At 35.5% G+C, this 16,681-nt stretch overlaps 3 protein-coding genes across 3 annotated transcripts in view; 2 read left to right on the top strand and 1 right to left on the bottom strand.

The window, feature by feature from the left end:
- The window catches only part of LOC107583966 (phosphoacetylglucosamine mutase-like), a 7,894-nt gene extending 5,890 nt beyond the window's left edge, over window positions 1-2,004 (top strand). Inside the window, exons 10-13 of the mRNA XM_016270352.1 lie at window positions 1,047-1,166; window positions 1,264-1,386; window positions 1,456-1,629; window positions 1,707-2,004. Of these exons, the coding sequence (XP_016125838.1) occupies window positions 1,047-1,166; window positions 1,264-1,386; window positions 1,456-1,629; window positions 1,707-1,796 (507 nt within the window). The 3' untranslated portion in view covers window positions 1,797-2,004. The remainder of the gene's footprint in view (window positions 1-1,046; window positions 1,167-1,263; window positions 1,387-1,455; window positions 1,630-1,706) is intronic.
- A 1,067-nt stretch (window positions 2,005-3,071) lies between these two features.
- Window positions 3,072-8,800, bottom strand: LOC107583969 (glial fibrillary acidic protein-like). The gene is made up of 11 exons (XM_016270355.1): window positions 8,619-8,800; window positions 7,593-7,761; window positions 7,352-7,501; window positions 7,136-7,255; window positions 6,958-7,053; window positions 6,397-6,531; window positions 6,191-6,301; window positions 5,986-6,096; window positions 5,222-5,346; window positions 3,322-3,570; window positions 3,072-3,180 (listed from the first exon to the last, which is right to left on the bottom strand). The coding sequence occupies exons 1-11, from the start codon at window positions 8,798-8,800 to the stop codon at window positions 3,093-3,095; spliced, it is 1,536 nt and encodes a 511-aa protein (XP_016125841.1). The 3' UTR covers window positions 3,072-3,092.
- Window positions 8,801-9,936: 1,136 nt separating this feature from the next.
- Window positions 9,937-16,541, top strand: LOC107583980 (cyclin-C). Its single transcript, XM_016270372.1, has 12 exons — window positions 9,937-10,120; window positions 10,637-10,743; window positions 10,934-11,018; window positions 11,148-11,217; window positions 11,299-11,350; window positions 11,831-11,886; window positions 12,428-12,463; window positions 12,541-12,632; window positions 13,670-13,737; window positions 13,891-13,970; window positions 14,043-14,161; window positions 15,094-16,541. Exons 1-12 carry the CDS (start codon window positions 10,089-10,091, stop codon window positions 15,146-15,148), a joined length of 852 nt encoding a protein of 283 aa, XP_016125858.1. The 5' UTR covers window positions 9,937-10,088; the 3' UTR covers window positions 15,149-16,541.
- Window positions 16,542-16,681: the final 140 nt, after the last annotated feature.

The following is a 16,681-nucleotide window of genomic DNA, read 5'->3' as shown; positions in this document are numbered from 1 at the left end:
GAATACTCGTTTTTTAAAAGGCTTCATTTAGATTATTTAACGTTAAATGCATCATATAAGTCACTTTGGCCTATGTAGCATGTAGGCCCATGTAGCATGATAAAAAAACGACTTTACAGTCTGGAAATACTTTAGGCTATAGCAAATTATTTCTCGGACCCCCTATCACTTTAAGAACCGCTGGTCTACACAGAAGAAAGCCCTGTCTAGACTCTGCCCCGGTACGAGTTGTGTCGAGCTATTCATTAGCCTGTTTGTTTGATGAGAAAAATATGAAATTGATAAAATGGGTTATTAATCCATACAACTGCAGCAGTGGAGGACTATTATTCTGCTGCATGATACTGCAGAAGAACTGATGACGGCACGGTTTGATCTTCGGCTGACCAATCAGCAGAAAGGGGTGTTTAATTCCCGCCCACATGTAGAAATCGAATATTCAAGCTGTTTATTAATTTTTCCACCAAAGAACAAAAAACGAAAATTTAAGCTAAATTCTCGTTTTTCGGAAAAAAACAAAAACACGAAAAAGGAGCCGTTTTCTCATTTTTCTACTTTCAATATTAAATAAAAAAAAACGAATGATCGAATGATACACGGATTATTTCATATTTCACAATTTACATTTTGAATTTTAAAGTTTAAATTTTGAATTGTAAATTATTTTGACCCTGCAGATGATGTGAGGACTAGGATATGATATCATGCTGTTGTTATTAAAATGTTCAATGATACTTCCGTTTTCCATGACAATGCAAACTGTGCAGTTTCTCATTTGGATAAAGCTGAAATGCTTTTAAAAATTGTATTCATGTGAAATCACCCAGTTTAGCATCTCCTTCATGTTTGATTTAGTTCTTCTGATGGTCAAACGTCTTTTCATTGTGCAAATGAGTTCAGTGAATTTCAGTCCATCGGACAACAATTCTACATGCATGCTTATGTGTTTGGCCCATTCAAGCTAACTTTTGATCTAGCTTTCCAGTTTAGAGACTTTTTAGTTTGTTAGTACACTATAACCAGTGTTTTTTGCTGGTATGTTGCAGGTTTTGTTTAGTAAAGCAGCACAGAAACAGATTCAGGAGCTGGTGAAAGACCCGAAAACAAACGATGAGAGAAAACGAGCGGTGAGACTCCTGGAGAGCACAATCAATCTGATCAACCAGGTATAGACAAACACAAACACCATCAAACTAGATCATCAGATGTCTTATTTAAACTATTTTGTTTTTCAATACTTAACTCCCTTTCTCTCTTTTGCAGACGGTGGGAGACGCAATCTCGGATATGCTAGTGATTGAAGCAGTGTTGGCCATCAGAGGGATGTCTGTGCAAGACTGGGATGCAATTTACACAGACCTGCCCAACCGCCAACTTAAAGTCACGGTGTGTGCTTGTGTGTGTGTCTGTGAGGTGTATGAGTTTGTGTGTATGTTTAACTGTTGTACTCTGCAGGTATCAGACCGGCGTGTTATAGATACAACAGATGCAGAAAGGAGGGCCGTGACTCCAGAGGGTCTGCAGGATGCCATCGACTCGCTTGTTAAGAAATACAAAACCGCTCGGTCTTTCGTTAGACCGTCTGGAACTGAAGATGTGGTCAGAGTCTATGCTGAGGCTGACACACAGGTACACATGATTATTATGCTCATTATATATCTCAATATATTTAATTGTAAATGTATATTTTCTGTGTTTATGTGCAGGAAAACGCTGATCGTCTGGCTCATGAGGTCAGTCTGGCTGTGCATCGTCTCGCTGGAGGAGTCGGAGATGAGCCAAAACCTTTACACTAATCAAGAATTCATGCAGGCAGTCAGTCTGAATCCATCCAGTGAAATATATGAATATTGTAAATGTACAGTAGACTAGTATTTGTTGCACAAATGTTTTGAATGTTTTGGGAGATGACGGATGTTAATAGTTTACTCTTTGTACTGTATGAATGACCAACAATCTTTATAAATGGAAGTGTATGATTATGTTAAACCGTGATCTGTGTGAGCCTTTGTTTACACTAATTTCATTACAGAAAAATCAAGTTTTGCTTGGGTAAGATATTTGAATGTTTTTGAAAGAAGTCTCTTCTGCTCACCAAGGCTACATTTATTTGATAAAAATACAGTACAAACAGCAATATTGTGAAATATTAGTACGATTTAAATATGGTTCTATTTAAATCTATTTTAATATGTAATTTATTCCTGTGACGTCAAAGCTGAATTTTCAGCATCATTACTCCTGATGCTTCAGAAATCATTCTAATATGCTGATTTGCTGCTCAAGAAACATTTCTGATTATTATCAATGCTGAAAACAGTTGTGCTGATTAATATTTTTGTGGAAACCATGGTAATTCCTTTCCAGCATTCTATGATTTACTTGAAATAGAAATCTTTTGTGGCAATGTAATAGTCTTTCTGTAATATTTTATGAATTTAAATGCATCCTTACTGAGTAAAAGTATTTTTCTAAAAAGCAAAAGCAAAACGAAACAAAAACTAATTACTCCAAACTTTTCAATAGTAGTGTATGTGCAATCGATATTGGGCAGCTTTCTAATAAAAAGCTTATTGTACTAAATAAAATAGAGATTGGGGGAATTAGAATTAATGTAAAGCATACTGGATTGGATGTAGCATTATGTGATTTTATACCAATGATTTTTTGCTATAAAGTTACTGCATGGGTACTCATCAAATAATCAAATAAATATTTTATCACCATCTTCTATCTGAGATTTCCTGTAAAACATTTTTTTAATTTTCTTGCTATATGAGAGCATTGCTTCTCTGAGTATGCCATATATGCACTTCAGACACAGAAAAACTGCACTAAAACAACCTCAGGCACTGCTGCTATGCAATCAAACTTTATTTGTTGAGAAGAATCAGTTGACACATGGTTAAATGCTTAATACACCCAGTTACAGCAGTTTAGTCAAAGCACAAAGCAGGTAGCAAAGGTTGAGAGACTTTGTGACGTTTGGTTTGTCACAGGTTTTGATAATGGAATGTGAGCTCTGAGCAACAACAACTCTAAATGAATAAACTTTGATATGGAGGTTTGGAGGGAGATCTCATGACTCTAATTCAATCGTTCTCCTCTGCAGCACCAGAGATAGTGATGGTACGTTCTTGTGTGTCCCTTTGAAAGGTGTCCTCATCTGTCTTAACTGTTCTACAACCAAAGAGAGATGGGTATTAGCTTCTACAACAACATTAAGAAACATTTACATGCATTTTAATGGACTTTTAATTTAATAACTTGAAAAAGTGTTGTTTTGTTTTGTAATATTGTGTTGGAGCGGTGTACTTGTACCTAATGAGGAGGGTCTTCCTCTCCGACATCTCTACAGCCTGCTCGTGAGCGAACTCCAGAGACTCGTGATGATTGTGGTCAACTATTGTGCTGCTGGAGAGCATCTTCTCAGAGGCAGCTGAGCTCACCGCTCCACTGTGGGCTGCTGCCGCCCCAAAAATACTGCTGACTGTTCCTGCGCTCACGCTCATGAGAGACAGACCGCTCACCATACTGGACAAGCGACTGTCTTCTCCCTCTATCAGCTTCCTGCAAAACCACAGGTGAATCAAACAGGGTTAGACATGGGTATAGTTGCCAAGAATTTTGAACTATGTGTATATGGCAAAGTGTTAACCATTTTTAATCACCATATTATGGAAGCCCATTTCTACCATGGGATGAAAAAAGGTAATTGTAACTTTTTATTTCACAATTCAAAACTTTTTTCCCACAATTTTGAGAAAAAAGACAGAATTGTGAGAAATTAACTTGCAGTTCTGAGGAAAAAAGTCAGAAACTTGCAATTGCGAGAGAAAAGTTGTAATTACCTTTTTTATTTTTTATTTCATGGCAAAAAAAATAAATTCATCGCAGGATGTAAACTCAGAATTCTGAGGGAAAAAGACAGAATTCCTAGATTTAAACTTGTAGTTCTGAGAAGAAAAGTCAGAATTATGAGATATAAACTTGCAATTGCAAAAAAAAGGTCAATATTTTAAGATACAAAGTTGCAATTAACTTTTTAATTCCTTGTTGGAAAAAAAACTGAATTGTAAGATGTAAACTCAGAATTCTGAGGGAAAAAGACAGAATTCCTAGATTTAAACTTGTAGTTCTGAGAAGAAAAGTCAGAATTATGAGATATAAACTTGCAATTGCAAAAAAAGGTCAATATTTTAAGATAAAAAGTTGCAATTAACTTTTTAATTCCCTTGTTGGAAAAAAAAAACTGAATTGTAAGATGTAAACTCAGAATTCTGAGGGAAAAAGACAGAATTCCTAGATTTAAACTTGTAGTTCTGAGAAGAAAAGTCAGAATTATGAGATATAAACTTACAATTGCAAAAAAATATATATATTTTAAGATAAAAAGTCGCAATTAACTTTTTAATTTATTGATATAAACTCAGAATTCTGAGCGAAAAAGACAGAATTCCTAGATTTAAACTTGTAGTTCTGAGAAGAAAAGTCAGAATTATGAGATCTAAACTTACAATTGCAAAAAAAAATCTATATTTTAAGATAAAAAGTCGCAATTAACTTTTTAATTTATTAATTCTTTGTTGGAAAAAAAACAGAATTGCAAGATGTAAACTCAGAATTATGACGGGGAAAAGACAGAATTCCTAGATTTAAACTTGTAGTTCTGAGAAGAAAAGTCAGAATTATGAGATCTAAACTTACAATTGCAAAAAAAAATCTATATTTTAAGATAAAAAGTCGCAATTAACTTTTTAATTTATTAATTCTTTGTTGGAAAAAAAACAGAATTGCAAGATGTAAACTCAGAATTATGACGGGGAAAAGACAGAATTCCTAGATTTAAACTTGTAGTTCTGAGAAGAAAAGTCAGAATTATGAGATATAAACTTACAATTGCAAGAAAAAAGTCAATATTGTAAGATAAAAAGTCGCAATTAACTTTTTAATTGATTAATTCCTTGTTGGAAAAAAAAGAATTGCGAGATATAAACTCAGAATTATGACGGGGAAAAAGTTAGAATTGCGAAATGTAAACTCAGAATTGCAAGAAAAAAGTCAAAATTCTGATTTTTTTCTTAGAATTTAGAGTTTTTATCTTAGAACTCTGAGGTTATTTCTCGCAATTCTGAGTTTGCATCTTAAAAAAAGTCTAAATTGCGAGATATTATGTATTGCTCGTTCGAGGTGATGAGGTGTGATGGCAGCCCTGCCGTACCTGTATGTGGTGATTTCAATCTCCAGCGACATCTTAACGTTGAGCAGATCCTGATATTCTCTCAGCAGAAGTGCAATCTTCCCTTTAATAGACTTCAGTTCCTCCTTTAGAGCCTCAATACGGATCTATGACACATGATTTAGTGAGATCTTCAAATCAAATCAAATTAAAGTGCCCACCATGGGTCTCAATGATATTCTGCCCTAAAAAAATCTATAGTTGATCAATTTGATTGGCTGCATTCGAAATCATCTGTTAAATAGTATGTGAAAAGAGTAGAATTTCCGAATTTACAGCATTCATAAAACAGTAGACAAAATGTAGCTGGATGACCTACAATGTCCATCGATATTCTGATGTGCACATATGATGGACACTTTAGCATAGAATAGAATAGAATATACTGTATTGTCCCATTTCTGGGAAATTCATCTTGGACTCCATGACCTGGCCAGTACACAATACAGCTTACATAACACAGTACAAACAATCAATAATTTACGCATAAACAAATATATTAAAAAGCTACAGTACTATCCATCCAGTATCTACTATTTACTATCCATTAGTCTACAGATTTGGGAATAAAAGTGTAGCAACGAAACTACGCCGATATAGGTCCAGATTAAATTTATACTATATATAATGTGTTTTTTAACAGTTGTCAAGTAATTACTTTTCAAAATAAGTACATACTTAGTATGTGATTTTAGACGCAGCCAATGTGACATGTTCTCTCTACATTGAAAGGGGTGTGGCTTTACCAGTAGCTCCTCCACCTCTTTCTTGTATCTCTCCTGTGCTTCCTTCATCTGGAGCAGCAGTGCTTCATTCCTGTTCTTAAGAGCGTCCAGTTCTCTCTGTTTATTCTGAATCTGAAAACATATGAGCATTAAGTTTATAAGGCAGTACAGTTAGGTGCTTTTGTTATGTGAGGCACAGGACAGGAATACTGTCCATTTCCCACACCTCTCTCTTGTAAGCTGTGATTTCCTCTCTGACGCTCCTCGCTGTTTCCACGTGCCGTGATGTTGCTTTGTTTAGATCTTGAAACTTCGCTTTATACCAAGCATCCATCTCCTAGTGAACACCGGTCGGGAAGAACATGAGCGTATGTGAGCAAAACAGTTCAGTTTAAGAGATATTGAGGTTTATTTTTGTCCCATCCTGATTACCTGCAGGTTTTGAGCGGCGATACTGTCATATTGAGCCTGGATCTGTTTGAGGGCGGATGCCAGATCAGGCAAAGAGAAGGCCACATCTACTTTAGCCACTGATCCATAAATCTGAGCCATCAGCTCCTCGATTTCCTGACATACAGAAAATGTAGATAAATCAAAACTTTTTAATTATTTACCTTATTAATGCAATGAAATACCCAGTGATTGTCAATAAAATCACAAAGCAATTCAACAATATTCTCTATATTTTTTTATAACACTGATTATATTTCTAACACATTTAACAATAAAATTGTACATTTGGCACACTGTAAAAAATGTTGCTGTCTTAGGTTTTTAAGAAAAATAAATTCATCTAAAATAATATTAAACTGACTTAAAAAATGTAGTTAAATCTTATATAACTTAAAAATAAAGTTGAAAGTGGTTTATTTTTTTGATACGGTAATGGAAAAACATATGTTGCCATATTACATTACATTATATTATATTATATTATATTTATAATAATTTGATGAGATTTATAATATTAAATAATATTATATTGAAATGCACCTTTTTGTGAATCCTCTGCATGAACTCAAGCTCCACTTCCAGGTTTTCCAGTCGTTTTTCCAAGGCAATTCGGGCGGATGTGGCTGCATCCACATCCTAGTAGACAGAGGGAGTTTGAGCCCAAATTATTGTGCAAAACCAAGTGATGTTACACTTTCTGTATTAAGTTGGACCTTACCGGTCTGAAAGCTTCAATTTCAAGCTCTGCCTTTTTCCTGGCCTCCACAGCCTCCTCGTATTTCACCTTCAGCATTTCCAGCTGACCTGCCATGGCATCCTTTGCTGCTACCGCCAGATCCTACAAAAGCAAAGGTAGAAATGAGCAAGTAATGATCAAGTTATGGTCTAAATGTGTAAGTGAGTAAGTCGTAATGACCCTGCGGTCATCCCTCACCCGCTGGACTTTCATCTGGTCAGCAATCCTCCTCAGCTCCCTCAGCTGGTCCTCATAGAGCAGTCGCAGACCGGACGGCTTCACATGGTGGCTCTTAATGCCATCAATTTCTGCCTCCAGCAGCTTGTTGCTCTGCTCCAGAGAGCGCACCTGTAACAAGCACACTCACACTCACAGGCTGGCCTTCAAAGTGGGTAAGCAAAAGGAGAAGATGGAGAAGCGTGCCTCAGAAGTGTCTTACCTTCTCGATGTATACAGCCAGGCGGTCATTGAGGGCGACCATCTCCTTTCTCTCGCCGGTGCGTGTGCTGAGGAAAGCCTGGTTCTCAGCGGCTGCAGCGTCCAGGTCCACTGCGCCTCCAGCAACCCCCAAACTCATGCCCAGACACAGCGCTCCCATACTCACACTGCTGGACAAGGACACAAAACATAGATTTACCATGCTTATTATTGTAAAACTTCATATTTCTTTTCATATTAATAATAGAAAGTAATACAAAATACAAACTATTTGACAAAATGAATGATTAAATATAACAATAATGGAATAAAATGTTATTATTATTACATTATTATTATTATGTTTTAGTCTATTTTAGCCAGTGTTATTGTAGTATCATTGATAAATAATATTTTGAAGTAGATCATTTGATAATTATTTGAATTTTATTTTTACATTTCCAGCTTTGTCTGTTTAGTCAAAGTTTTAGTAATTTTGTGTTTTTGTCATTTTTAGTACTTAAAAAAAAAGAAAGAAGAAAAGTCTATACGTTTTAGTGTTAGTTTATTTAGTTTTAGTTATTTTACTTCAACTTAAACTAAACGAAAATTAGAATTGTTACCCAGGCAGCTAGCTAAAATAAAATCAATATAATTTTTGTATGTTATTTGAAGTAATTAACATGTTTTGTTTTTGAATGATTATAATTTTAGTTTATGATAATAACCAATATATATTATATTATTATAGCATAGTATATTGTTGTTTTAGTATCATTGATATGCTTGTATATTGATATGCGATAGGTTTTGTTAATATTTTGAATTAGATTTTATTTCTACAGTTTCTGTTTTCATTTTTAATTGTAGCTAAAATTGTACACATAGTTTTTAAAAATTATTATTATTAAGTTTTAGTTTTTAGTTTTAGGCTAGTTATCTACTTCGACCTAAAGTAAGCAAAAATGAGAAGTGTTCTAGCTGAAATAAAATAAGTGATGATAGCCTGTTAAATATATTATATAGGCTACTTAATTACGAGGCTTACCTGGTCATGCGTGATTTGCGGGATCCGGAGAGCGCCCTGCGGGTGCAGCTGGCGGAGCGGTGGCGCGCGGCTCCTCGGGTGGGCGAAGGGCTGGAGACCCGCACCTGAAGCGTGCAAGCGGAGCTCAGGCCACCCTCGAAGTGACGGCGGTAAGAAGACATCCTCTCTGGGCTGTGACTCATGGTGAAGCTGGTGGTTCCTCAGCAGAAGCGTTGTGTCCCGTTCCCTGATGAGGGGCTTTATACCTGCTGTCCTGTCCGGAGGAGGAATGTCAAACCTCAGTCTGACACAGAGTCAGCTATCTGACGGCCCACCGCGAAGAGATGCACCGGTAAAAATAGACGAGTGAGCTTTCCTGACGAAGATGGCAAGCCTGAGAGCCCCATTAATGAAATTCTCTGCTAAAACTTGGAGACTGAAAGTAGCCTACCGTATCAAAGAAGGGCATGCTGGTATTTCTAATTATAATCTTTATAGAGTCACTCTATTATGTTCAGAAAACAAACAAGCAAACAAACGCATAAATAAATAGCACTATAATGATTATATAGGCCTGCATCTTATCAAAGTGCCATGAGATATTACTTGTCACATTTAAATAATTTAATAATAAGAATAATACAGTAAAATGATATTATTTACAATATTTTTTATAACATGGCTCTTTTTTTATTAAATTATGTAATATTGTATTATATTCTATTTATTATTTAATGTTGATTATCTTCTTTCTCATTTTCATATGAACTTGGACTATTCTATTCTGTTCTGTTCTAATAGTACAATAATTATGTAATATGAGTTATTTATATTATATTATTTGAAAGCTGATGTTACATTTCCATATGAACTTGGATTATATTATTTATTATATCATGTACATTTACATTTGCATGTCATATCACGAGCTATATATTGTATTATATAGTTGTATGTAATAAAAATAATAACAACAACAGTATACAATTATATGATCTAATAAAGATATACAATTGTTTCTTTATGTTATATCATATTATATTATATTAGTAAAATAATTATGTAATATGAGTTCTTTATGTTATATTATTATTTTTAAGTTGATGTTATATAAACTTGGATTATATTATTTACAATACGTTTTATATCATTAGCTATATATTATATTATATATTATATCGTTTTATATAATAGCAATAGCATCAGTATCATTGTATTATCTACAATAATTATATAAAATTAGTACTTATATTATATTATGCCTTTTAATAGCAGATATACGTTTATTTGTATAAAAGAAGAAGGGCGCAGGACTCGGTCCGGAACTGATGCGTAAATGTGTTTCCTCCCGGACCGTGTTCATGTGCACATTGAAATTCTACGGAGTGTTTTTTGTGTCGCGCTCCTCGTCTGATTAGATCAGAGTATCGTTTTATCATAACACACTTTAACATCACATTAAGGCAGATTTTCTACCTCAGTCGCCTCAAGATGGCAGGGAACTTCTGGCAGAGCTCACATTAGTAAGTAGAGACGTGTTTGACGACATAAATCGAGAACATTAAAGCAGTTTCTAGAGGTTTTGCTGTTGCTGCGAAGCTGTACGAGAAATAAAAACATAAAAATTCATGGATTTGCCTGATTAAAGCGAACTATTTACAAAATATCGGTTAATGCCGTGATAAAGAATAGATACTAGAATAAATGTCTTTTATTTTCGGAACAGTATAAATGTTTGGATTATTAGCTTTAGCTGGCTGGCTAGTGGCTCTGGACTGAAGAAACCATGGAGAAACTGAATTTACGAATTATGAGCATAAATGTGTGTTATTCACGGCATGAGTTCATATTCATCTTTTTAACTGATTTCAGGATTTTCAATTAGTATAATAGTGTGATGTTTTGATGCTTGTATGAAGTTTGGATATGAAGTGACATTAGGAGTATATTAAATATGCACTATAATGCTGCTCTGTTGGTTTGCATGTTATTCTTTTATGATTTCTGAATTTGAAGTGTCTGATGTTTGTTCTCATCAGTCTGCAGTGGGTTCTGGACAAACAGGATCTGATGAAGGAGAGACAGAAAGATCTCAAGTTCCTCACAGAGGAGGAATATTGGAAGCTACAGATATTTTTTGCCAATGGTTTGGAGACAAATTGTTTATAAATATAAATACGCCCCTGTTCTGAATTAATACGTTAATGCAGATTTTCAGGTGTAATTCACCTGTGTTGTATTTTAAGATGGATTTTTTAAAAAGGATATGTTAAGTCTAAAGGAATAAACTTAGTCTTTAAACACTTTAAATAGTTTAATTTGTCGTCTTGTGGCAGTGATTCAAGCCTTGGGGGAACACTTGAAACTCAGGCAGCAGGTCATTGCCACGGCAACTGTCTACTTTAAGCGTTTCTACGCCAGGTGAGCGGGTCGTTGCCTCGGTTACAGCTTTCTCTTCCTCTGTAAAAATGTATACTTGTCTTCTAGATTGATGGCCCTTTTCAAGTACTGTTGCATGAAAGTAAAAGAAAGCTCTTGGCTTGTTTCCAGGTACTCTCTGAAGAGCATAGACCCTGTGCTGATGGCCCCCACATGTGTGTTTCTGGCCTCTAAAGTAGAGGTAAACAGTCTCAATATGGCAATTTCTGCTGAAAGATGCCTCAATTAAAATCTTAATGAAATCAAATTCTGTCCTTAACAGGAATTTGGTGTTGTTTCGAACACACGCCTTATTTCAGCAGCAACGTCTGTGTGTAAGTGATTTATATTTTACAAACTCATCAAACAGTATCAGATATTACTGCAGAAATGCATTTTTGAATATTATGTGCTTATGATATTCAAAGTTTAATAGAAAGTACAGGGTTTCTGTGGGTCTTAAACATTTTGATTCACGCTTCCACAAATGAAGGCCTAAAATAACAGCAGAACGTCTTTAAATCATAAAGTCATGGCAGTAAATGTTGCATGCACTGCAAAAAATGATTATCTTCCATAGTATTTTTGTTTTCCAGTACAAATGTCTAAACACCCTTAAATCAAGATCAGTGCTGTCAAATCGATTAATCGCATCCAATATACTTAAACTTCATTTTTTAGACATAATCACCGAATATCTTCACTATCAGTAAGGTTTAGGAATCCCAGATCACAAAAAGCATGCTAACTTGTCTTCCTCATGTGACCTTTTCATACTAATATGGAATAAATGCATCTTTTTCTTTTTGTAACAGTGAAAACAAGGTTCTCTTATGCCTTTCCAAAGGAGTTTCCCTTCAGAATGAACCACGTGAGTCAAACGTCTGTGCTTTACTACGCAGAAAACTTATGAGACACTGATCTGGCATGTAGGCGAGTGTGAGTCTCGATACTGCAGTCCAAGTTGTTGGTCTCTTACTGAGACGAGTTTCTGCGGAAAGAATGACTTTGCTCCATATCAGGATTTTGGAAATCTGACAGCGTCACTAGACATCTAGATAATAAGTTCTTGTAACTGTCTGATTCATATGATGGAAACGCTGTGTGTGTGGTGACGATGCAGCCTTCTGTCACGTCTTAAGTGTCACCAAGTTTAGGAGTGACATTCCTCACACTCATGATAAGTGACTGTTGGTTTTGGCAGCTCATGTCTCGGGCAGGTGATAAGTGCGGTATGATTACAAACTGTTATTTTTTGGGTATGCCACGCCAAGGGAAACATCTCAGAGGTCTGGTGGAACGTTTATGGATCATCGTAATGTGAAAGATGATCATTAGTGCACATAACGTGTTAGTTAGCACATTAGTGTGACGATTTCGCGGTGAACTCATGCTTCTCTCTCTTTGTCTAGATCTTGGAGTGCGAGTTCTACTTACTAGAGCTCATGGTTGGTATTGATTCATCTTCTTTAGGATGTTTGTTTTTGGCATCTGTTCATGGATGTTTGGTTTGGTTTTGTTTCAGGACTGCTGTCTGATCGTGTACCACCCTTACAGACCGTTACTGCAGTATGTGCAGGACATGGGTCAGGAGGACATGCTGCTGCCGCTGGCTTGGTGAGGAGCGTTTGGCTTCAGACGGCATGAAAAACACAACCACTGTTCATTGTGCTTTATAAATCGGTTTGAGCCGTCTAAGTGGGCGGTAAAGAAACAGTTTAAATGTGGACTTTACACTTATATGTTTGCGTATATGAGACTCTTGCTTCTGAATCCATGCATGTGCCAAAAACTCTTCGGTCTCTGTCCACCCTGTTTTCAGTAAGAACATTTGTAACACGAATGTGTGAGGCATCCAGTGTCATGTGCTTCCAGCAGTGTTATTTTAGTATTATTAGGCACTGCTGTATTAGCTTTTATACTTTTTTTTCATTTTAATTTGAGTAATTTTTTTAAATTTTATTGTGTGCTTTTGCCATTTTTAGTAGATTTTGTTTCCTTTTAAATATTAGTATTTGTCCCCCCCCCCCTCCCTAGCCTTATTTAATTAGCAAAAATGTTTTAATTTTAGTTAATGATAATCCGGGCTTCCAGTTATTTTAAATGTACAAAAACAGTCTTTTATGTTGCTTGATATTGCAAACTGCTATTTCTTATAATATTATTGTAATGTACTATCTTACTTATAAACACATTGGTTTGTAGCGCAAATAGTTTTAGCATTTACTGCAGGGTTATTATAGTTGATATAGTAATAGAAATAGTTGTAGAAATAAACTAAAATAAATTATAGCAGCTAGTTGCCAAGGCAGCATTTCTCATTTTAAATGAGTTTAACATGATGTATTAAAATAACTAAAAATGAATAAAAACTATAGACATATAAACAAACAAAAATTGACAGATGCACAACAAAGTTACTAAAGCGTTTAGATGAAAGCTGCAAATCTTAAAAATAAAACTGATTTAAAATATTAATAAAAACTATAATACATCTCAATGATACTAAAATAACAGCACTTTCGATTTCTTCTAGTTATTTACCTAAAGCAGCTAATGAATCAGAAGTCTTGCACATTTACAGAGAATAACTTACTTCCACGTTGCGAAATAAGCTGAATAAGTGGACATGAATGTCCTGTGAATGTGTGCAGGAGGATAGTGAACGACACCTACAGGACAGACCTGTGTCTGCTTTATCCTCCATTCATGATTGCACTGGGTAAGAACAAACTTCCTACACTTAATCCAGCAGGTCCTATGCTTGCAAACAAGCAGATGACTTGGAAGTTTTAGATCTAAATGACTGTATAACAGCTTGACACGTCACATACCAGTGAGCAGAGTTACAGATTCTGTCTCCTTCCTCCTCCAGCCTGCCTGCATGTGGCCTGTGTGGTGCAGCAGAAAGATGCCAGGCAGTGGTTCGCTGAGCTGTCTGTTGACATGGACAAGGTAAGACATGTGCAGCTGTAAAATAAATGAATGAGTGCTGTGTACATTAACATTGAAGCTTTTCTGGCACAGATCCTGGAGATCATCAGGGTGATTCTGAAACTCTATGAGCAGTGGAAGAACTTTGATGATCGGAAGGAAATGGCTACTGTGCTCAACAAGGTGCCCAAACCCAAACCCCCTCCTAACAGGTACGACAGACTGCAGACCTCATTTATCAACATCACACAACACTATATTTATTTATATGGAAACAGCCTGGGGTGCTTATTTCGCCACTGCAAAGAGAAACAATGAAAAGAGGCTAATTGTATTATCTATATAAGCTCATTCTGTCCATATCAATGCATATGGTCTTTGCAACTCATTGCAAATGTCCTGGATGAAAGTACAATTATAGGATTATAGTACAGTTATAGAATTTTTTAAAAATATCTTAAAGGGTTAATGGCACAGCTTTTACACATTTGCACCACATTTAACGTGGTTATGAAGGCCAATTCTTTTTTTAGTATTATTTATAAACTTTTATAGTATTTACTAATATTTTGAATTAGTTTTCATGTTTATTTATTTTATTATATTTTTGCTGTCTATATAGCTTTACATTTAAGTTAAATGTACGTTTTTCATCCAATATTTATTTATTTTTATTTTATTTCAGCTGTACTTCGATTACCAAAAAGTTATTTTTTTTATATTTAGAAAAGTAGAAAAAAGCCCTTTATTAAGGCCTGTTTTATGTTTAAATATTTTTTTTGTCATTTTTATTTTTTAAATTATTTTTTGTAATTATTTTAGAACTCAAATGTATTTTATTTCAGTTAGCTTAAGTTCAAGTTTTTCATCTAGTATTTATATTTTATTTTATTTCACAATTATTTCAAAGAAAAAGTTTAAATCGTTTGTTTTTTATAAAATGGAAAAGCCCCTTTATTAAAGCATGTTTTATGTATAAATTATTTTTATTTCATTTTTAGTTTTAGTAATTTTAGTACTTACATTTATTTCAGTTAGTTGCCAAGGCAGTATTTCTAAATTTAGTTTATATTTAATTTCAGCTGCCAAATTTTTTTTCTCACCTCACCTTTGCGCCTGTATTTTCTTGCTTTTTGTACAACAGTGAGACTGACCAGAGCTCAAACGGAAGTCAAAACAGCTCGTACAGTCAGTCCTAGAGCGGCCCCTGCTGGAGGACCTGAGGCGGAGTGATTCGGAGAGGCAAACAGCACATCCTGGCACATCTGATCGCTGCTTTTCACAAGCACATTGTGTTATGACTGTGGGGGAACCGATTCCTGGCACACACATCCTCTCTTTCCTCTCTGGGTTTTTCCAGCAATCAGAGCAGATAGAATGATGCCACCTCCTTCCTTCCTTCCTTCCACCAATCAGAGCAGCCTGTGTCAGAACTGCTCACTAATCGGAAATCTGCTTTGATGTAGAGTTTCTTGCCAAGCTTAAGGCTATGGTTTTGAATGTTATGGACACACACACACACACACACACACACACAAACGCACCTCATTGGGTATCTGCTTGATTAAGAGAGGTGCTGTTTTCCCAGATCTTGTTAGTCGATGATCCTGACTTCCTTGAAAAGTCCCATGAAGCTTTCTTTCAGCGGACGCTCTTTGGGAACTAAGAAAACTTGATTTTTTTTTCTGTCTTAGAGCGACGAAGAGAGAGTGTGTGTTTAATCGCAAATGTATTTGTATGCGTGCCTCTCGTTGACCATATCACAGTTTGTATTCCTCAGGGAAACGGATCAGTCCTCTCTACAAAGTGGCTGTCTGTAAACTGATTGGCCACAGGGCTATGTGACGGCGATCTTTTGAACCCTCGTACTGTGTAATCAAATCCTGATTGGATATTTGACTTGCGTGTGGATGTGAGTTAGAATGCACAAGTGACACAGATAGTTGAGTTGATCCCTCAAACTGCATTGTAAATATGCTTTCCATATATAGCCCTTGACTTTGTTTTTATCATTTTTCTCTTATTATAAGTTTACTGTATGATTATGCTATATGTGTACTTGCCATAACCCAAATGCTGTGTTTTGCTGTCATTCTGTTATGCTGAATTGATGTCTCTGTAGCTGCAGCACACTGAAGCATCCATCACGTTTAATGGAGGACAAGCCAATATCTTGAGAGTTTTGAAAGGTATTGAATAATTGAGATCTGCATCTTGGGTGTGGTTATCAAGTCCCTCACTTCCCATCATCTGCATCTCCACTGACGTCATTAGTTTGTGGGACACGTAATTAATTGTGGAAGGGCCTCAAAAGATTTTACAGTACTTACATGTTTGGCTGTGTTTTGGATGGCATTTTTGTTTTTGGCTTTGTCTCTCACTGAGGTTCGTTGTTGAGCTGTGCTTCAGGAGTGTTGCCTCATCTTTATTGAGTGAACTTGCATAAATGTGGCCCCTCTCAGTCATGCAGTGTATGTACTATTTGCCTGTAATATATTTGATGATATGAGAGTTGTGGAGGGTGAGAGGGCTTGGAGTGTTCTTATTTCTCTATAATGGAGCTCAGAAGCCTTATTGAATAAAGCTGCTGTTGAAAAAAATATTACCAATTTGTTTGTTCTTTTGGCTTAAAAAGTGTCCTGTGTTAAAATCATTTAAAAGATTTTAGAAAATAAAAAAAAAACTGCACAAAAAGTGTATATATATATATTACTTATTAAACTTATTTTAAC

Source organism: Sinocyclocheilus grahami, unplaced genomic scaffold, assembly GCF_001515645.1.
Source record: "Sinocyclocheilus grahami isolate Dianchi unplaced genomic scaffold, SAMN03320097.WGS_v1.1 scaffold56.1, whole genome shotgun sequence".
Classification (NCBI taxonomy): domain Eukaryota; kingdom Metazoa; phylum Chordata; class Actinopteri; order Cypriniformes; family Cyprinidae; genus Sinocyclocheilus; species Sinocyclocheilus grahami.
Note: the sequence above shows the minus strand (reverse complement) of the source record. Positions and strands in the feature narration are given on the sequence as shown.

Bases quoted from the DNA above. Each gene is read 5' to 3' on its own strand.
- LOC107583980 (XM_016270372.1), top strand. From the start codon at position 10,089: ATGGCAGGGAACTTCTGGCAGAGCTCACATTA. The intron at 12,633-13,669 runs GTGAGGAGCGTT...GAATGTGTGCAG, and splicing joins ATGCTGCTGCCGCTGGCTTG to GAGGATAGTGAACGACACCT. The intron at 14,162-15,093 runs GTACGACAGACT...TTTGTACAACAG, and splicing joins CCCAAACCCCCTCCTAACAG to TGAGACTGACCAGAGCTCAA.
- LOC107583969 (XM_016270355.1), bottom strand. From the start codon at position 8,800: ATGAGTCACAGCCCAGAGAGGATGTCTTCTTACCGCCGTCACTTCGAG. The intron at 7,256-7,351 runs GTGAGGGATGAC...TTGCTTTTGTAG, and splicing joins ACCAGATGAAAGTCCAGCGG to GATCTGGCGGTAGCAGCAAA. The intron at 6,532-6,957 runs GTGCATTTCAAT...TCTGTATGTCAG, and splicing joins TGCAGAGGATTCACAAAAAG to GAAATCGAGGAGCTGATGGC.